Source organism: Geotrypetes seraphini, chromosome 19 (assembly GCF_902459505.1).
Source record: "Geotrypetes seraphini chromosome 19, aGeoSer1.1, whole genome shotgun sequence".
In the NCBI taxonomy this organism is placed as follows: Eukaryota; Metazoa; Chordata; class Amphibia; order Gymnophiona; family Dermophiidae; genus Geotrypetes; species Geotrypetes seraphini.
In genome coordinates this window covers 17,189,416-17,211,760 of record NC_047102.1, presented here as the reverse complement: position 1 = coordinate 17,211,760, position 22,345 = coordinate 17,189,416, and the positions used below count along the sequence as shown (strand labels likewise).

At 46.3% G+C, this 22,345-nt stretch overlaps 1 protein-coding gene across 1 annotated transcript in view; it reads right to left on the bottom strand.

Moving 5' to 3' along the window:
- Positions 1-22,345, bottom strand: part of EIF4G2 (eukaryotic translation initiation factor 4 gamma 2) — a 126,049-nt gene that overhangs the window by 18,429 nt on the left and 85,275 nt on the right. Inside the window, exons 16-20 of the mRNA XM_033928780.1 lie at positions 21,217-21,342; positions 18,883-18,984; positions 18,572-18,787; positions 11,973-12,231; positions 3,658-3,862 (exon numbers count right to left, since the gene is read on the bottom strand). Of these exons, the coding sequence (XP_033784671.1) occupies positions 3,658-3,862; positions 11,973-12,231; positions 18,572-18,787; positions 18,883-18,984; positions 21,217-21,342 (908 nt within the window). The remainder of the gene's footprint in view (positions 1-3,657; positions 3,863-11,972; positions 12,232-18,571; positions 18,788-18,882; positions 18,985-21,216; positions 21,343-22,345) is intronic.

The window sequence follows — 22,345 nt, the reverse complement described above, 5'->3', positions numbered from 1 at the left end:
TGTCTCCGCACCTCCAGACCAGCAGCGGCAGCTGTGTATGCTTTTAACTTCGGCACAGAGCTGCCCCTAATCAATAGTTTAGCGCGGTTTCATAAGGCAGCCTCGGGGCCTTTGCTAGGCCGGCCAACATCGCATCATCGAAGCGGGCCGGCTATCAAAGGCCCCGAGGCTGCCTCATGAAACCGCGCTAAACTATTGATTAGGGGCAGCTCTGTGCCGAAGTTAAAAGCATACAGAGCTGCCGCTGCTGGTCTGAACTCTTGGGCCGCTGAAGGAGGGCAAAAAGCAGCTGTCCTGGAGGTTTCCCTTCCTCTCGCCTTTACAGGTTCCTTTTTTCCACCTTTTTTTTTTTCCTTCAAACGGCAACGGGCCCCAGCATCGACATCAATCAAGTAAGTTCCACTGTCAATCAAGCGGTTCTGCTCGGCCAAAGCTTCCCCTGTGACATGAGCCACCCTCAGGGGAAAGAAAGTGACCCACAAAGGTGAGGGGAAGGGGGGCAGATGATGGAAGTTGGGGGGGGGGAGAGAGAGAGAGAGAGAGAAGGGGCAGATGATGGAATGGAGGAGATGAGAGAGAGAGAGAAGGGGACAGATGATGGAAGTGAGAAGAAGGGAGAGAGAGCAGAAGGCAGATGGATGTCAGTTGAGAAGGGAGAGCAGATGCTGAATGGAAGTGGGGAAAGAACACATACTGGATGGAAGGAGGAGATAAATAAAGGGGGAAGAAAATAGTAAGATAATGGAGGGGTGAGGGAAAGGGGTGACAAGCTGTGTGTAGACACAGTGAAAAGAGGGAAACGGGACTAAATAGTAAGAAAGAATTTAATTTAGATGGAGGCAGAAAATAGAGAAGGAAGACCAGAGAAGAAAAGGGAAGAGAGAGCAGAGAATGATCAGATCTGAGTGGAGGAAATGAGAAGAGAGATATGCTAAAAACCACAGGGGGGAGGGAAGGATAGAGATGCCAGACCATGAGGGGAACAGAAGGAAGATGATGGATGCTAGACCAAATTGGGGGGTGGGGGGGGCAGGAGGAGAGATGGCAGGGAAAGACAGACAGTGAATGGAAGGGGCAGATGCTGGACTGAAGAGACAGAGAAGGTTATCATGCTGCTGTACCGGGCCATGGTACGCCCTCACCTGGAGTACTGCGTCCAGCACTGGTACTTTAAGAAGGACACGGTACTACTCGAAAGGATCCAGAGAAGAGCAACTAAAATGGTTAAGGGGCTGGAGGAGTTGCCGTACAGCGAAAGATTAGAGAAACTGGGCCTCTTCTCCCTTGAGCAGAGGAGATTGAGAGGGGACATGATAGAAACATTCAAGGTACTGAAGAGAATAGACTTAGTAGCTAAGGCAGGGAGAACGAGAGGGCACTCTCTAAAGTTGAAAGGGGATAGATTCCATACAAACGTAAGGAAGTTCTGTGGTAGAAAGCAACATATTTATTTGGCTCATAACTTGCTGGCGCCCGATATTTTTAGCTCACAGTGAAAAAAGTTTGCTCACAACACCCGCCCGCTTAGAGGGAACACTGATTAGAGGTGGAGTGAAAAACCTGTAATTGATTTCTTCTGCAAACCATGTGAGTAGTGGGAAATAATCCTATGGTCTCTAGAATGTCTCACCTATTGCACTGGAAAGTTAGTTAAGTATTTCATTATGAAGGATGGAAGGAGAGGGGAGCATCATGTTTGACATTTAACTTCATGTGAGACCAAGATTTTAAAGTAGCAAAATAGCATACTAGAAATCAACACAAACACATTCAGAAGTGCCACCACATTTAGACAGGCATTTACAAATGACTTACACAGCAAATAAATTTAATAGATTTTCTTTTAAAACTAGCAGTCTTGTTCCTTATGAGCTTCCTGTTTGGTAAGAACAAGGGTAGGCAATTCTGATCCTCAAAAGCCATAGGCAAGTCAGGTTTTCAGGATATCCACAATAAATAAGCAGGAGATAGTGCGAGGTTATAAAATTTGCAGACGATACCAAACTGTGCGGCAGAGTTAGCTCCAGGGAGGAGTGTGAGGACCTGCAAAGGGACCTAGACAAGCTGGAAGACTGGGCAAACAAATGGCAAATGCGCTTTAACGTGAAAAAATGCAAGGTCATGCATATAGGGGAAAAAAACCCGTTGTTCAACTACAAAATGGGGGGGGCATTGTTGGGAGAAAGCAGTCTTGAGAGAGACTTGGGTGTGCTGGTGGATGCATCACTGAAGCCATCTGCACAGTGCGCAGCGGCCTCGAAAAAAGCCAACAGGATGCTGGGCATCATAAAGAGGGGCATAACAACCAGGACGTGGGAAGTCATCATGCCATTGTATCGATCGATGGTGCGTCCTCATCTGGAATACTGCGTTCAATATTGGTCGCCGTACCTCAAGAAAGACATGGCGGTACTTGAGAGAGTCCAAAGGAGAGCAACGAAACTGGTAAGAAGGCTGGAACACTGCCCATACGCCGAGAGGTTGGACAGGCTGGGGCTCTTCTCTCTGGAAAAAAGGAGGCTCAGGGGTGATATGATAGAGACCTTCAAGATCATGAGGGGCATAGAGAGGGTGGATAGGGACAGATTCTTCAGACTGAAGGGGACAACAGGTACGAGGGGGCATTCGGAGAAACTGAAGGGAGATAGGTTCAAAACAAATGCAAGGAAGTTTTTCTTCACCCAAAGGGTCGTGGACACTTGGAATGCGCTACCGGAGGAAGTGATCGGGCAGAGTACGGTACAGGGATTCAAACAGAGACTGGACAGATTCCTGGGGGATAAAGGGATCGTGGGATACTAGGATACTGAGAAAGTATAGAAACCCAACCAGGTCGTGCATGTGCAAGACCGGAGGGCTAGGACTTCGATGGGAAGATAAGACTCATCGGGAAACCAAGGTGGCATGGGGGCCCCTTCTGGTGATTTAGACAGGTCATGACCTGTTTGGGCCGCCGCGGGAGCGGACTGCTGGGCGTGATGGACCTATGGTCTGACCCGACGGAGGCACTGCTTATGTTCTTATAGATTTGTATCTCAAGGAGACAGTGCATGCAAATCCTTCTCATACATATTCATTGTGGATATCCTGAAAACCTGACCTGCCTGTGGCTCTCGAGGACTGGAATTGCCTACCCCTGGGTTAGAACAAGCCTATAAATTGGGTTATAATGCCACGAGTCTTCATTCTCGATCACTCAAATTTCTCTTATTTTATGATCATCAATACATAACCCCCAGGCCATATAGGAGGCTCTTTCAGGATAATATAACTATACCCTGAGCCTGCACAATAGACATTACCACTGTGCAATAGCTGTGACTCTTGCAGGCTAAAGGCTGTAAGCCCCGCCTGAAGCATTTCCAGCCAGTCCTGGGAACAGAAGCTGGGTCTGAGAATAAAAACCAGGGGAGCTCAAGAATAATTTGTTTTAAATTAATTCAGAAAATGCACACATACAAACATGCAGATTGTCGAATCAGTATTGTCAGAAACAATTAAAAAAAAAAAAAAAGAACAGTCTAAAAATAAATTTTTTTTTTTTATAATTCTTTATTCATTTTCATTTTACATGAAGTGTACAAAATATTGAGTAGTCTAAAAATAATTTAAAAATTTGTCACATTCATGCAGTTAAGGCAGATTAAAATGTCTCACCTGGTCATCAAAATATTGACAAATCCCTTATCTACATGAAGCTTAGGTGAAATGTTGTCTTTAATCCACTTATAGATTGTTTGAGGGGATGGATCTAACATTATTTGTTTCAGCAGTTCTTTCTCCAGTTTCATAAGTGGAAACAAGAAACTAAGTCCTTTCCCTTCAAGGATCTCCAACATACGATCTTTGTTCTGGTCAATTTCTGAGGAAAAAAAATTTAAATGCTCCATTAACAAAAACAACAACAACAAAAAAAAATCTAAAAAAAAGCACAGCTAAAGAAAGGAAGATTAGGCTCTTACCTCGATAATCTTTCTTGTAGATGTGTCTAGTGGTCCCTAGGGTCTTATAACTAAACTAGAAAGTTGCTTCCAGAAAACTGTCAATCATGGTTTTCAACTCCACCTTCCTCCCAAGGACTTGCTCCTGCCCCCTCAGTTTGTACAAAAGCAAATCAAGTAGAACTGTAATAAGACACAACAGAAAGGTGGAAAACGGGGAAAAATTCCCCAAAACTACAGTTTTGTTCTGCTCTGTAATATACATAGTAAATAACAATATAACATCCAAACTTGTGCTACCTGCATTAATTATGTATAGAGCTAGTAGCCTGCGATCAAGCTCCTGATTAAATCAAGTTTGTGAGCAGCTACGCAGGGGACAGCCCCTGAGCTCAAAAAATATAAAAGCAGGCTGGCTAGCTAGGTGTCCCCAAGGGCTGATCCTACTTGCAGCATACTTCCACAGTGCAAGTCTACGTCTTCTCCCAGGCAGAAGTCCACCAAGTGGGAGCCTCTGGGCACCAAGCCTCCAAAGAACACCGAGAAAAAATACCCCAAAATAAACGAGTAGATGAAAACCACTTCTGATCAACTTGCTTGCAGAAAACTGAGGGGGCATGAGCAGCTCCCTAGGAGAGAGGTGGCGTTGAAAACATAAGGAGAAATTAGGTTCTTACCTGCTAATTTACTTTCTTTTAGCTTCTCCAGACCAGTAGAGGTTAACTTTACGAATGGGTATATATCTAATCATGACCAGCAGGTGGAGACTGAAAACAAAACTTTGGGACAGTATATACTATCCTCCCTTCTCTATTTCCCTCAGTCTGCCGAATAGCCAAGCAGAACCAAGAACTGGAAAACAGGAAGAAAACAATACTCCGAACAGGAGTAACAAATAACATACCCAAATGCTGTTGGAAAATGCAGAGGAGAAATACCCGAAGGAAAATGTCCCCACAGCTCGCCAGCTAAGCCAGCCGAGCCACAGCCGCTGTTCTTTAATTCTCCCCGGCCCTAGAAAAATACTAGAACCCGCAGCAAAAAACAAAAACTGCCCGCGAAAACAGCCCCAACAACAACAACAACAACAGACAGGGTGGGGACCTCTACTGGTCTGGAGAAGCTAAAAGAAAGTAAATTAGCAGGTAAGAACCTAATTTCTCCTTCTTTAGCACTCTCCAGACCAGTAGAGGTTAACTTTACGAATGGGACGTACCAAAGCAGTCCCTCTCACGGGCGGGACCCCCGAAGGGCCGATACCAGAACACGCTCACCGAACACCGCGTCCCGACGCGCCTGAACATCTACCCGATAATGTCTAACAAAAGAATACAAGGAGGACCAAACCGCAGCCTTACAAATATCCACCGGAGGCACGAGCGACGACTCAGCCCAAGAAGCCGCCTGACCCCGAGTGGAATGAGCCTTGAGAAACTCCGGAACAGGCTGCTGTTTCAGAAGATAAGCGGAAGCAATCGTCTCCTTGATCCAGCGCGCAATAGTAGCCTTAGAAGCGCCAGCTCCCTGACGAGGACCAGCCAGGAGGACAAAGAGATGATCGGACTTCCGGAATTCCTGGGTCCGCTGCACATCAGAGCGAAGGACCCGACCGACATCCAACTTGCGCAGCTGCCGTTGCTCAGAAGAGCCCTCCCGACCACCCAAGACCGGGAGAACCACCGATTGATTGACATGAAAAGGAGAAACAACCTTCGGCAGAAAGGAAGGAACAGGCCGCAAGACGACCCGCTCCCTAGACAACTCCAAGAAGGGAGCCCTACAAGAGAAAGCCTGCAGCTCAGAAATACTCCTAGCAGAAGTAATGGCCACCAAAAAGACCGCCTTCAAAGTAAGGTCCTTCAAAGAACAGTCGTCCAAGGGCTCGAAAGGCGGGCGCACCAAAACAGAGAGAACCAGATTAAGATCCCAAGAGGGAACCGAGGGCCGTAGGGGAGGCCTAAGCAACTTGGCCGCCCGCAGAAACCGAATCACATCAGGAAGAGCCGATAAACGCTGACCTGACACCAACCCTCGAAAGGTCGACAGGGCCGCAAGATGAACCCGGAGAGAAGACCAAGCCAGGCCTCTATCCAGGCCATCCTGCAAGAACTCTAGAATGTTAGGCAGAGAAGCGCGAAAAGAGGTCACTCCCCGCGCCCGACACCATTCCTCAAAGAGACGCCAAACCCGCACATAAGCCCGAGAGGTAGAAAGCCTCCGGGACCCCAACAGTGTAGCGATCACCTTGTCTGAATATCCCTTCTTGCTAAGGCGACCCCTTTCAAGAGCCACGCCGTAAGACAGAAGAGAGACGGGTCGAACAAGGGAATGGGACCCTGCATCAGAAGGTCGTCCGAGAGAGGCAGAGGAAGAGGAACCGCCACCAGGTGTCTCACCAGATCCGCATACCACGGACGTCGAGGCCAATCCGGAGCCACCAGCACCACCAAACCCGGATGGTGAACAATGCGAAGAAGCACTCTGCCCACCAGCGGCTAAGGAGGGAACACATACAACAGCCCCTCCGTTGGCCACGGCTGGACCAGAGCATCCAGACCCTCGGCCAGCCCTTCCCTGCGACAACTGAAGAAGCGGGGCACTTTGGCGTTGCCACTCGTGGCCATCAGGTCCATCAGGGGCTGCCCCCAATCTTGCACTATCAACCGAAACGCTCCGGCGCCGAGAAACCACTCTCCTGGATCCAGGAAGTGACGACTGAGGAAGTCTGCCTGAACATTTTCTACCCCGGCTATATGAGAAGCCGAGAGGTCCAGAAGATGGGACTCCGCCCAAACCATGAGCCGAGCCGCCTCCTGCGCCACAGGAGTGCTCTTGGTGCCCCCCTGACGATTGACATAAGCCACCGCCGTGGCATTGTCCGACAGGACTCTGACCGACTTGCCCAGCAAAAGGGAGTGGAAAGCTAACAGCGCCAGCCTGACCGCTCTGGTCTCCAACTCGTTGATCGACCAGGAGGCCTCCTCCGCGGACCAGGTGCCCCGAGCTGAGTGGCCCATAAACTGAGCCCCCCAACCGAGGAGACTCGCATCCGTAAGGAGCACCGTCCACTGCGGGAGATCCAGACCCACCCCCTGAACCAGGTGAGGGGTCCGGAGCCACCAGCGCAGACTGCAGCGCGCCAAGCCTCGCAGGGGAACCGGAACATCCAAATCTTGCCTCCGGGGAGACCACCTCCGGAGCAGAGCATACTGAAGAGGACGCATGTGGGCCCGCGCCCACCTCACCACGTCCAGGGACGCCGCCATTGACCCCAGGACTTGGAGGAAATCTCGCGCCCGAGGACCCCGGGACGCCAAAAGCAGGCGAATCTGAGATTGCAATTTGCTCACCCGGGCCTCTGGAAGGAAGACCTTCCCCAAGGAGATGTCGAACATAACCCCAAGGCACTCCAGACGCTGAGCCGGGACCACCCGACTCTTGGAAAGGTTGACCACCCAGCCCAGCGACCGGAGAAACTCCACCACCCGAGCCGTAACCCGGGAGCTCTCCTGCAACGACTTTGCCCGAATCAACCAGTCGTCCAGGTAGGGGAGAACCAGGATGCCCACCGACCGCAAGGCTGCCGCGACGACCACCATTACCGTGGTGAACGTCCGAGGAGCCGTGGCCAGACCAAAGGGAAGCGCACAGAACTGAAAGTGCCGCCCCAAGATCGCAAAGCGAAGGAAGTGCTGAAGAGAGGCCCGAATTGGAACCTGCACGTAGGCCTCCGTCAGATCGAGAGACATCCAGGATGGGCCGAAAGGTCCCCTCCTTTATGGCCACCACAAAGTAAATGGAGTACCTGCCGGTGCCCCACTCCGTAGGGGACACCGGCACCACTGCCTCGAGATCTAGCAAACGCTGAAGGGTCTGACGAAAAGCCTGCGTCTTCCATGGAGTCTGACATGGAGAAGCGAGGAAAAGGTCCGGCAGAGAGCGGGTAAACTCCAGAGCGTAACCGTCCCGCACCACCTCAAGGACCCACTGATCGGACGCGATCTCGGCCCATTTGGGGAAAAATTTGCGCAGCCGGGCCCCCACCGGAACCAAAGGGGGCGCCGGCAAGGAGTCATTGCGCAGGACGGGAAGCGGGGGAACCGGCGGAGGGATTCCCTGCCCCCCGACGGGCCCCCCGAAAGGGCTGCATGCGCTGGAAGAACCGACCCCGGGAAAAACCCTGAGCCGGGAAAGAAGCAGCCCCACGCCCCGGGCGATACTTGCGAAATTCCCGCAAACGCCCCCGGGCAGCCCCACACCTAGACGCAGGGCGGGCACGGTCCTCAGGCAGACGGGGCACCTTCGAGTCCGTCAGAGTCTGAATCAACTCATCTAATTCCTCTCCAAACAAAAAGACCCCCTAAAGGGAACTTTAGTAAACTTAGCTTTGGACGCAGAATCCGCCGCCCAAGCGCGCAGCCACAAAATACGCTGCGCGGCCATGCCATAGACTTAGCCGAAATCCGCACCAAGTCATAAAGAGCATCTGAGAGGAACGAGGCAGCCATCGCAATCTTCGCTACCTCCTGATCCACTAGAGACCAGTCATCAGACTCCCGATCCAGGACACGCTCAGCCCACCGAAACACGGCGCGAGCGACTAGCTCCCCACAAACAGCCGCCTGGACCCCAAAGGCAGAGACATCAAAATCATACTTAAGAAGAGTCTCTAACGCACGCGCCTCCGAGACCCTAAGAGCAGAACCGTCCATAACAGGCACGGTATGCCGCTTAGGAAGTGCCGAGACCACCGCGTTCCCCATTGGCGAAATTAAGGTAGCCCTACCTCCCTCCGGGACGGGATACCCAAGAGCCAAGGCGCACACCAAACGAAACTGCGCCCATAGGCCACTGCGCCAACACAAAATCCCGCAAATCCTGACGCACAGGAAAAGAGCGGGAACCAGGACAGACCCCCTGAAGCAGAGGGGCCCCCATACGCGGGGTCTCCGGCGGCGCCACTGCAAAAATGCAGCACCAAGGAGACCTGCTACACAGGTCTAAAAGCTCATCCCTCTGAATAAAAAAGCGCACCACGGACGCATCTGCTCTGGAAGACGGGAAACCCGCCGCCCCGCTGCCAACAGGCGTCCCCTCTAGAGGATCCTGGAAGCCCGCCAAAGCAGCCAGGTCCTCAACCAGGCCAACACGCTCCTCCGCCCACCAATTTGCAATCCAAGCCCCCCCGCGGGCGCTTGGATGAGGGAGGAGGAAGAGGGGACGCCAAACGAAAAGAGGGAGGCAAAGCCATAGGGGGCGCGGAGGGAAACCCCCCCCGAAACCCCCCAGGCGCACGTGGGACCCCCAAAAGTCCGCACAAAGAAAGAAAATAAATTGGGGGCAAAAAACCCCTGGGGGTCCCCAGGGACTCCCTGCCCCAGCAGGGGTCCATGCTGAAACCTGCCCCTGTGTTCGCCATACAGGGGGAAGGTCACCTGAGGTTGCAGACAAAATGGAGGGGCCAGACAAAGAAAATGGCGAAGTTCCCGCCAAAAATGCTCCCTCCATGGCCTGTAGCGGCTGAGAAGACTGAACAGTCCCAGCCGCTAAGACAGGCAAGTCGGCATCAGCTGTCAAAAAATCAGCTGAGAGGGAATCCTTCGGGGAATCCCTCCGTGGGCGGTTGTGGAAGACCGGGCTTCCCCACTGCTCCAAGCCGACTCGCGAGGCACCATCGGCGGGGAGCTCTGGGCGCCTGCAGCCGCTGCCGACGGAGCTCCACCACCTCACCGACCCAAACCGCCGAGTTCAGGCCGGCCGCGAGTGCCTCGCGGCTGGACTAAAATTGTGGCCTACTCCCCCGGAGAAGGGCACAATTGCTCCAGACGCGACCTAGCTATAAAAAAGTGCTGGTTACATGAAAAAATACAGTAAAATACAGTTTTCTTAAAGGGAAACAACCCTTCAGACCAGCACTACCTCAGGATTTTTTTTTTTTTTTTTTTTTTACAGAACAGACTCCACAGGCTCTCGAAGCAATATGCCTTGCTTGACTTAGGGGGCAAGGCTTACTGCTGAGGCTCCTCTAAAAAAATGTGGGGAGGTGGAGGAAGTGGGGGGAGGGACCCCGCTCGTGACCCGCCGGGTTTGACACCCCCGAGGTCGGACGGACCCCCAAACAGGGCCCGACCAAGCTCCGTCCGGCCAAAAACAGGGACAATAAACCCCTAAACAAATTCCAACAGCCCTACCAAGAGAGATGGGTACAGATCACTCAACACCTGCTGGAGACTGAAAGAAGACTGAGGGAAATAGAGAAGGGAGGATAGTATATACTGTCCCAAAGTTTTGTTTTCAGTCTCCACCTGCTGGTCATGATTAGATATATACCCATTCGTAAAGTTAACCTCTACTGGTCTGGAGAGTGCTAAAGAATTGATGGTTTTCTACAAGCAACTTGCTAGTTAAGATACAAGACCCTATTGTTCAGGACCACTAGGCACATTGCACTACAATATATTTAGAATAGCATTAGAGGACTGCTCCCAGATTGCACCGACTCCATGGCCTCCAGCTGCAGCAGCTAGTCGTATAACTCCTCCACTTAGCGAGGAAAGCTGCTGGAGGGGGAGGGCAAACAAAAGGTATCGGAACATGTTTTGCCAACTCCAGCACTGTTACCAAAATTATTTTCCCCTCTAGGATCCACTGGGAGCACTCTTGAGCAAAAAGGCTTAGCATCCTGCTTACTTGAACTGGGCTAGGAGGGGCCTTTTGACCTACACTGAAAAATTCCAGGCTGTACCTCTACTTATTCCTGATGTCACTGGAAAGTGTCTTCTCTACTCCACTCATCTGGAGTGGCTTAGCAGAATAAAAAGGAATGTTTATTCTACAGTGTTTTACAATTCATGTTTTATTCACGAAGAATTCAACTGCAGATTTTGCAAAAGATTTCATGTATTTTGGGTGTGGATATTAAAATTGTGCGTGTAGATAATACATTTACATTGTACAATGAAGCTTATTTTCTCAGATGATTTTGTTTTGTTCAGGAACATACAACATTTAGTACTAATAAAGCAGTATACAGTATATTATGTTCCAATTCCAATACCACTTCACATAAGTGGGAAGCAGATACCCAGATTAGTAATAGAATTTCAACTATTCCCAGGGCTGGGGAACAAGGGCTGCAATCCAATCAGATTTCCCCAATGAGATCTATTTGCATACAAATGGAGGCAATGCATGAAAATAGATCGCAAGCATATTTGTTGAACATTTAATACAAACAAGTATTATCTGAATCAATTCAATTTTAATCTTATCTCCCACAGTTCATTTCATTACAGTACTTTTACAACTTACCAATACTTAATTTATTAATAAATATCAGAATAATTTAGTCAGTGAATCTAATCCCCATCACTCACACTCACTTCCCAACTTTCACACACATACTAGTCATTGTGATTACTTTTATCCAAAACTGGATCTTGGTTAGTTCAAGAGTTCATTAGTCCATGATCATCTAGTCAGAGAGGCTTCAAACTGAGAGTTGCACAACAGTCTAGCCCATGAAAATCACAGTTTCTTAAGCACAATCAGCAGGCCTCTCTGTCCTCATGATCGTCCTGTTCTTCAATTCATAAAGCATTCAGCTCAACACAAGACTGTATTTCACCACCTGGCGTCTTCAGGAGCTGTGTTTTCAAGGCTCACCTTCATCACAACTTCACCAGTACTCTAAGCATGACTTGAGCAGGGACCCAGGCTACGGCACAAGCCGGGATCAGTTGACAAGCAGGAAACATACCACCTGCCAGGCAGCTATTTAACTAACTGGGTAAAAAACCCCAAGCTTAGGCTTTATGCATATTTGTTGGGGAAATCCTGAAAACCCAACTGGATTGTGGCCCTTATTCCCCACCCCCTGAACTATTCTTTCCCATTAATAATAGGATTCAGTTACTTGAAAATGTTATGTGCCATAGATCTGCATCCCTCTTATCCAAAAAACCTAATCTATTAGGAAAACATTCATTTATAAAAAAACAAACAACCAAAGCTTATATCAATGAGCATTACCTGGCAGCATCTTCTGCATATTAACTTTGCTTTGCTGAAAAAGTTCTGTCAACCATTCACGATCCTTTAGTTTAGCCAACTGCTGGAGACACAGCAAGAAAAGTGGGAAATGGGTGCCGCTCTCAAGAGGTTGTGCCAGCTCAGAAATGCTTACCAATTCTGCAATAATGGCACGGGCTGCAAACTGTGCTAAGTAGGACTTCACCAATGGTATGTCTACTTCCAGTTTAGGGCACTGGTCTAGCACATTCAGGAAAGCCTTAAAAACAGAACATTTTAGTTCAAGATCATTAAAAAAAAATAATACAGTCTATGTATATACAGAGAAATTAGGTTCTTACCTGCTAATTTTTTCTCTTTTAGACTCTCCAGACCAGTACAGGTCACTGATGGGTAATAGCTCACCATGACCAGTAGGTTGAGACTGAGACAAAACTTTGGCTGTAATACTAATAACTGTGCTTCCCTCTAGTCCAGGGATCTCAAAGTCCCTCTTTGAGGGCCGCAATCCAGTCAGATTTTCAGGATTTCCCCAATGAATATGCATGAGATCTATGTGCATGCACTGCTTTCAGTGCATATTCATTGGGGAAATCCTGAAAACCCGACTGGATTGCGGCCCTCAAGGATGGACTTTGAGATCCCTGCTCTAGTCTAACCAGTCTGCTGAATAGCCAAGCAGAACTAAGATGGGTGTCCTAATTGGGATCTCATTTAGTCAGACTGAGATTGTAATGGTGTGTGGTAGAGTTCCATTGGGAGGGAAGGGGGGATTGGGGAGGGGAGGTAGAGGGTATTGAAAGGTTTGAACACATAGTCATGCATAGATTAAGTGGGGCTTGTTGGGGAGGGGGGTTGAATGGCATTATCTAGGTTCATAAGAGTCAATGGCCTGGGGGTGCCTTCTCTCCCTTTCTCGCCATATGTTGTGTAGAAGGGGGGAGAGTTAATTTGCTGTTATGTTTTATTTGTAAATGTTTATTATATTATTGTATACGATGCATCATTATTGTACTATACACCTTGGGGTGTCCTTGTGTTATATTTGATGTTGTTTGCATCAATAAAAATTGATTGAACCTAGAAGTGCTAATTGTAACAGTAACAACACTCCTAACAGGAATAACTGACAGAGCAATACTGTTGGAAATTGCATAGAAGCAGCCCCTTCAGCAATACGTCTCCACAGCTCGCCAGCTGAGCCAAAGCTGCTGTTCTTTTGATTTCCAAGACCCTATAAAAATACTAGAACCCACAGGAAAAAAAGAAAAAACAAAACCCCAAAAAATAACCACTCTTTACGCAAATCCCTCAGTTCAAAATCTCACTGACTTCTTCCAAGAAAAGATCAACACCATCAGAGAAGAAATTAAAAGTAAATCCAGTTCAATACCTCTCTTCGAAGATGAAAAGCTTGATCCACTAAGCTCTTCCTGTTCCAACTGCTCTCTTCCCGCCTTAAAAGACGTCCAACATATTCTGCAATCTCTTAAACTAAAAGATACAAATTCTCCCATTTATTCTAAAACGGTACTTCTCTGTCTTTGGTCGGTATATCCTCAAACTCATTCACAAGAGCTTTACTATAGCAACATTGCCACAAGCTTGGAAGCACTCGATTATCTATCCCATTACCAAAAACCATAAAGGAATGCTCTAACTACAGACCAATTGCCCACCTTCCATTCTTAGCAAAATTAACAGATAAGATCATATTTAATCAAATTTCAGATTTTGCCAACAAAACACAAATACTACATCCCAATCAAATGGGGTTCCGTAAAAATCACTCAACTGAACATTCCCTACTAGGTTTAACAAGCTCCATACAATACTTTCTCGATCAACACAAATCAGTTATTCTTGTCTCATTGGACCTTTCAGCAGCCTTTGACACTATAGATCACCAACTCTTATTTAAAAGGCTAGCCTAGGTCGGTATCTCTAAACAAATTCTTGAATGGTTCACCTCCACGGTGATTTTCAATAACTTTTTCAATAACTTCACCGAAAGAGTAGTGGATCATTGGAACAGCCTCCCACTCCAGGTGATAAAGGCCAGTAGCGTGACGGATTTTAAGAGAAAATGGGATACTCACGTGGGATCTTTAAGGGAGTAAATTCAGGGGAGGGGATACTTGGAATGGGCAGACTTGGTAGGCTATAGCCCTTTTCTGCTGCTTTTTTCTATGTTTCTACAACTTTCCAAAATAACTTGGCATTCTTCAAGGTTCTATACTTTCTCCCTTACTTTTTAATATCTACCTGGCTCCTTTGACTCTTTCCCAATTGATCCGCTTTACTGCCTTCGCATATGCCGAAGATATACAGATCATGCACCCTATCGATCCCACCAACACCACTGACATCAACATCATCTTCTCAAAATTAGATATCAGACTATGGCTAAGTGAAAACATGCTCTCTTACAGTATTTCTAAAACAAATTGTCTTCTTTCAATGGAAAGATAATATTCAACTTGTAGCTCCTTTATCCATCTGCTCCAATTGAATCAGTCAGTAAGTCAAAATCTTGGGTGTTATAATCAATAGTAAGTTAATTTATAACCCTCAAATCAGTGCAATAGTCAAAAATTGCTTCTATAAACTTAGAATGATAAGGTCTTTAGTTAGCATTCTGGACCCTCAATCTCTAAATATTTTGATCCCCTCATTATTTCTAAAATTGACTCTGCAACTTACTATAATAAAGGTATATGTCAGAAAGCTATTAGACACCTTCAACTAATTCAAAATACTGCCATTAAAATAATAAATTCTAAAAAATACGATCATGTTGCCCCCCTCTTAAAAAAAGCTCATTGACTTCCAATTCATCATAGAATAACTTATAAAATTGCTGTCCTAATATTCAAAACTCAAAAGACCAATGAACCTGCCTTTATAGATAGACTTCTCATCCCACAAGATCCACCTAGAGCCCTAAGATCCACCACCTAACATCTATTTCACGTGCCCTCATTAAAGATCATCAGCACTCGTCGAGCTACTACTTTTTCTGTAACAGCCCCCATGATTTGGAATTCACTGCCAATTAATATTAGGGCACAGCAAAACCTGGACAAATTCAAAGGAGGATTAAAATGCTTCCTCTTTAAAGATGCCTTTGAATAATGACCTCTTTCCTCAACGCTTTTTTTGGTACCAACATTAAATAGGCCTCTCCCTCCCCTTCCTCTTGTTTTTTACCTTCTCTGTCTGCTTTCCTTTTAAATATTGTAATTCTCTCTACTTACCTTTTGTTTTATTGTAAGTCAATATTACGTCTTGTTTAGTCTTTGTCTGTGTTCCCTTTTTTTTTTTTTTTTTAAATTATTGTAAAACGCTTAGAATTTCTGATAGGCGTTTAAACAAATTTTAATAAAACTTGGAAGCTTTGAAGAACAGACAAGAGAAGATGGGGACTATACCAGTCTGGAAATCTAAAAGAAAGAAAATTAGAACGTAAAAACCTAATTTCTCCTTCTTTAGCATCTCTCCAGACGGGTACAGTTCACTGATGGGACGTACCAAAGCAGTACCCATCATAGGTAGACCCCGGAGGACCGCCACCAGAACACGCTCACCGAACACCGCGTCCCCATGCACCTGAACGTCCACACAGTAGTGTCGCACAAAAGAATGCAGACAAAACAAAACCACGGCCTACAGATATCTACTGGAGGCGAACAGATTTGCCCATCAACAATGTCTGGAACACTAGCAACACCAGTTGGATGGCTGTGGTCTCCAGAACACAGATCGACCAAGATGCCTCCTCCAGAGACCCGATGCCCTGAGCCAAGCGACTGAGACACTGAGCTCTCCAACTGAGACCGACGTCCGTGAGAAGCACCTTCTACTGGGGCTGATCCAGACTCACTCCCTGCACCAAATTGGAAGACTAGCACCAACAGAGACTGCGACAAACTAACCCCCAAAGATGAACGGGAGAGTCCAAACCGTGCACCTGGAGCGACCACCACTGATGCAGAGCATGATGAAGCAGGTGCACGTGATCCCGAGCCCACAGAACCACATCTAGGGAAGCTGCCATCGACCCCAAGACCTTGAGAAATTCCTGCACCCGAGGACTCCGGGAAGCCATCAGAAAACAAATCTGCAACTGCAACTTGACCACTCATCCACAAGCTGGTGTCGAAAAGAACTCCAAAGTATTCCAGGCTCTGAGACAGAGTCAACCAGCTCTTGGACAGGTTGACTACCCATCCCAGCAACTGCAGGAACTTCACAACCCGAGCCGTAACTTGGGAACTCTCCTGAAAAGACTTTGCTAGGATAAACCAGTCGTCCAGATAGGAGTGAACCAGAATGCCTTCCTTGCGCAAGGCCGCCACCATGACCACCATAATCTTGGTGAATGTCTGCGGAGCCGTAGCCAGACCAAAAGGAAGCACACAAAACTGATAGTGCCATCCCAAGATCGCAAAGCGAAGGAACCACTGAATGACGTGAACTGGAACATGCAAGTAGGCATGAGAGGTCAGAAATTCCCCTGGCTGAAACACCAGAATGACAGATCTCATGATTTCCCTGTGAAAAGATGGAACTTACAGAGCCCTGTTGACCCCCTTCAAATCCACGATGGGCCAAAAGTAAATCAAATACCGGCCAGTGCCACACTCCTATGGAGGCACATACACTACCGCTTTGAGATCTAGCAATCTTTGGCAAAAGGCCCGCTTCTTCCATACCGCCTGACAAGGAGAAGCAAGAAAGTGATCTGGCAAGGAGCAGGAAAACTCCAGAGCATAACTGTCCCGAATCATTTCCAGGACTCACTGATCTGTTGTGATCTTGGCCCATCCCTGGTAAAAGTCTCACAACCGGCGGGAGAAGACCGCGAAGCAGCCTGTTTAAGTGCTGTCAACGCTGCTGTTTAGAGGGAGGTATGTCGGTGTCGCAGTGGGAGAGTCAGCGGGGTTCAGATGGGAGGGAGATATGGAAAGATGCCGCACAGGGGGATGGGTGAGAGGGTCAATGGGGTTTGGCTGCGCAGAGGAGGAGAGGGCGCTGCTGACGAATCCAAGGATAGAGTTGGGGACATTAGGGAGGGGCTTCAGAGGTGATCTAACTAGAGCTTATTTTTGGGGAAACATGGTATTACAGTCAAAGTTTTGTCTCAGTCTCCACCTGCTGGTCATGGTGAGCTATTATCCATCAATGAACTGTACCGGTCTGGAGAGATGCTAAAGTTATATTTAAAAAGTTACTATGGTGTTATATATGTGGACATTGTTACATTTTTTAAAAAATCATTATTTTGCTTTTAACATTTTTTTTAAGTATCTATTCATTTTGAAGCCAAAAATAGCACATAAATTCAATCAAAATTGTAATCTATGACAAATACCTATATCATACTAAGAGATTTAAGTTAATCTGAGGCCCTTTGATATCTTTTAGGGATGCATTGTAATGGGGGGGGGGGTTCCCCTTTGATCCTGTTGGTATATTGCACACACCCAGGGGGAGGGAGGGTGGGAGAGAGATATTTATGTTATGGTTTTATTCTCTTGCAAGGTATAGGTTGGGTAGGGTAGGGAGGTTATCACGCTATGGGGATTTTGATTGATTATAAATGCATATATGATTAATGCTGTTTGTGTAGATACTGTACTGCATTTTTGTTAACTTTGAATAATAAAAGATTTAAACAAAAATTGCACTCAAATTAAAAATATTTTCCAACCCTCCCACCCACCCTGGACGTGCATGATCAAGGGGCAAAATCAACAATCACTCTTTGCAAAATTTTGTCAATTGCTCCCAAATATCCAGAAACTTCTTATAATGTCCCTGTTGCATAGCCATAATATGTTCCATTTTAAAGACGCGACACAGAGACTCCCACCAAAAGGTATAGTTTAATTGATACCAGTTTTTCCAATTCCTTAAAATAAGCTGTATGGCAACCCCTGTCGTGATAAAGAGAAGTTTGTTGTTGTGAGATGATATTTTGACTTTTAGCTCTCATTAAAGTGCCAAATAGCACAGTGTCGTATGTTAGTGCCGCTGGATTTTCCAGTACTTTGTTCACCTGATCCCAAATGGATCTCCAAAATTGAAGTATCAAGGGACAATAATATAATAGATGATCTAACATCCCAGGTTCAAGATGGCAGTGCCAGCATCTATTAGACTTGGAACTATCTAATTTCTGTAATCTAACCGGAGTCCAAAATGCTCTATGTAACAAGAAAAACCATGTTTGTCTCATAAATGCAGACATTGTACATCTCATCCTCCAAGTCCAGATTCGTGGCCATTGAGACGCAGTAATCTGATGCTTTATCTCAATGCTCCAAATGTCACGAAGACCAGTTTTTGGTTTCTTATTCAAAAATCCAGATATTAATTTATACCACTGAGTGGCCTGGTAACATTTCTGGATAGAGAGCATCTTTTTGTATGACTACTCATATGATGTGAAGCTAAAAATTTTGCTCTCTGTATACTTCTGAATTTTCAATAAAAATATATATACTGTAGAAATACATATTCCAAGCCAGGTTTTATTCTGTTAAGAGCAAGGAAAAAAAAATTCTACAGAAATAATAACAGAAAAAATTGAATACCTGCATGAAGTTGTCACTAGTAGCTATTCCCTCTTGTCGAAGTACACCAATCAATGTACTAGCCTTTTCTTTATCTTCATCTGATCGGTCTAATGAATGAAGGATTATTTTACTCAGCATTTCTGGAATAAAAAGTTTTGGAGCTCTCATTTCTCTCACACTGTTGACAGCATCATTTGCATTTCCGTTGTTCAAGTAGTCCGTTACAAAAGCATCCTGATGGACAATAAGGAATTACAAATTAGCTGTGTCTTTTTTTGAAACATAATACAACTTACCTTAAATCAAGTGTTTTCTTTTTAAATACTTACAGTTAGTTTAATTAGTTCTTCCTTCGAAGGTGCAGGTTTTTTGCTGTTCTTTGCAGGTTTCTCCTGGATAGGTGGTGGATTTGTTTTGAGACCAAGCTGAGGCTTTTTGGGTGGAGAGACAAAGAGGGGAAAAAGTTTAAGCAAGCACATACAAAATCCCAACCATCATACTCTCTCCAATCCTATCAGAAATGACTACCACACAAATATCCAGGTTAATTTTCCAGTTGTTTTCTGCTCACCAGATCAATTAGTGATTCTGTGGGAGAAGCTACATAATTTTGAGACACATTGTAGTTGGGATTTAAAGCTCCCGATTGGAAGATTAGGTTATCTTAGTAATCTTCTAAGACATAGGGTCCTGTACTGAATCTTTCAACTCCTCCCCTTCACCAGTGGAAAATAGCTCCCTTTTCAGTTAGTACCAAAGCAGTCGAATTCCACTGAAATAGAAGAAAAGATGAGGGGGCATGGGGAACTTCCCTAGAGATAACGTACATTTCTGTTCTGCTCTGTAACTCATGAAAAAAGAATAAGCAACATGAACTTAAAACTTAGGATCAACCTGCTGTGTGCAACTTTAACTGTCGCATAAGGATACCCAAGGTTCAATAAAAAGTGTTGCTCTTAATAAACTTTTTACTCTTGTCTTTTTTTTACATGCTCCTACAAATGACAGAGGTCCCATGATCCACCCAGCAATGTCCAAGGCAGCAAACAGGCAAATAGTAATCTGCACAGGGTGGGTTGTACAGAATCCTATGTCTTATAACAGAAAGAAGATTACAAAGGTAAGAACCTGTTGTAAAGACATAGGATTCTGTACTGAAGCTGATGTACCAAAGCAGTGCCAGACTTCTAGGGAGGGACAGATGAGCCTGCCCACAGCACCAAGGACCCAAATGTGGTATCTTCTCGAGCTGCCACATCCACTCTGTAGAAACTTGTATGGGTATGGAGAGTAGACCAAGTAGCTGCTCTACAGATTTCATTGGGTAGAACAGCCTGAGACTCCAGCAGGAAGCTGCTACACTCCGTTGAATGTGCTGTGAGGACCCAAATGCGGCATCTCCTCAGGCCACCACATCTACTCTAGAACCTTGTATAGGTATGGAGAGTAGACCAAGTAGGTGCTTTACAGATTTCATTGGGTAGAACAGCTCTTCTAGTCAAATGTGCTGCTAGAGAGATAGGCTACTATTTGCCTTAGGTGATTGAGTAGTGGTGCTGGCTGGCTGGTAGGGGATGCTATAATGCGGTAATGGAATTGATCAGCTATATAGGAAGAAGAAATTGTCATGTGACTCCATCTAGCAATCGAAGCCTTAGAAGCTGGTCTGCCTTGTCTTGATTGACTGGTCAGCATAAAAAGATTGTTTGGAGAGACATGAATCATTGATCCTTTCCATGTAGTGAAGTAAAACTCTTCTCACATCCAGCCTCTGCAAAATCCTGTCCTGTTTAGCCAAACCCGTAGGGTGAAAATCAGGCAAATAAATCTCTTTATTGACGTGAAAGGCCAACACCATCTTCAGTAGAAAAGAAGGTACTATGTGCAGTGAAACACCAGCCTCTGTAAACCTGAAATACTGTCTTCACCAAAAGGTCCAAGAGAAACATGTCCAGCCTCTTACAGGGACAGAGAGGCCCTTCAAAACGATATTAATGTCCCAAGATGGGAAAAGCCAGTGAAAGGAGGATGCAATCTGAGCGCCCCCCTTCAAGAACCGAATGACTTCTGGATGAGACACCAGTAACCACTTACCTCCTCGAGCCCTGCCATCGCTAGGCCTTTTCTAGCCCAGCTTGTATAAATGCCAGGATCACAGGAATTGGAGCACAAGGCTCTTCAAGTTCCTTGGCGCATCATAGCTGGAAAGCCTTCCAGGTCTTAGCATAAGCAGCAAATATCACAGGCTTCTTTGCTCTTAAAAAGTCATGACTACCTCAGAGTAACCTTAAACATTGGGGTCGTGTGCTCAAAGCCATGCCGTTAAGACCAAAGCGCTCTGGATTCTCCATGGGACAGGGTCCTGACTGAGGAGCCCCAGATGAACTGGCGGCTTGAGAAACATGCCCCTTTGTAGCTATACCAGATCCGATACCAAGGCTAATAAGGCGGGGGAAGGGGGGGAAATTTTTAAAACTTGTACAGGCCGCCCCAGTTTTGCAAGCCGCACCCACTGGGTTGGCTTGCAAAACCCATATATAGGGAAATACAGTATACTCAAGTCCCACTCTTCTTTCATGCACAAAAGATTTTCACCCCCTAAACTGTACCATTCCCTCAGGTTTTTGCACAACTAAACTTTTTCTATACAAAAACAATCTTACCTGTCCCAAAGGTGGTGTCTGAGTGCGTGGTGGCTGTGCACTTGGTGGAATCATGGTAATCTGGGGTTGAAGTTTTGGCACTTGGTTTTTATTCATTAGGAAAGATTGAGCAGGTCTCAAACTGATCTACAAAACATAAAATAGTCAGGAGAATCCATTAATAAATTGCTTTCAATGCAAAATGGATTAGATTTAATTATTCCTGAAAACTGCTCTTAAATGAATGAGCCCATTTAGTTATAAAACATATTGGATCTAAAATGTTTTACCAGGTGTCCCACTGGCTATATAACTTGCTATTTTTAATATAGTTACATTTCTATAGCAGGGGTGTCCGCACTGGACAAAAGAGCAATGTTACTTCCGTAACAGTTGTTATCCAGGGACAGCAGGCAGCTATTCTCACTAGTGGGTGACGTCATCCAACGGAGCCCCGATGCGGACATCTCACAAGCATACTTGCTTGTAGAAACTTTTAGAAGTTTCGAGTTGCCCACACCGCGCATGCGCGAGTGCCTTCCCGCCTGATGCACCGGGCGTGTCTCCTCAGTTCAGATAGCTAGCAGAGAAGCCAACCCAGGGGAGGTGGGTGGGACGTGAGAATAGCTGCTTGCTGTCCCTGTTATGTTAAGTAACATTGCTTTATCCCAGAACAAGCAGGCAGGTATTCTCACTAGTGGGTGACCTCCAAACTAACCACAATGGGATGGAGGGAGAGTTGGCAACTTAGGAGAATAAATTTTGTAACACTGTTTCGCCAAACTGTCCATCCCGCCTGGAGAAGGTATCCAGATAATAGTGTGAGGCGAAGGTATGAACCGAGGACCAAGTGGCAGCTTTACAAATCTCCTCAAATCGGTGTCGATCTGAGGAAAGCTACAGAGGCTGCCATTGCTCTGACCTTATGGGCTGTGACTTTACTGTGAAGGGGTAATCCAGCCTGGGCATAGCAGAAAGAGATACAAGCCGCCATCCAGTTAGAGATGGTGCACTTAGAGATAGGGCGTCCCAACTTGTTCGGATCGAAGGAGATGAAAAGTTGAGGAGCAGTTCTGTGAGGCTTGGTGCGTTCCAGGTAGAAAGCCAAAGCATGTTTACAGTCCAGAGTGTGAATAGCTGATTCTCCAGG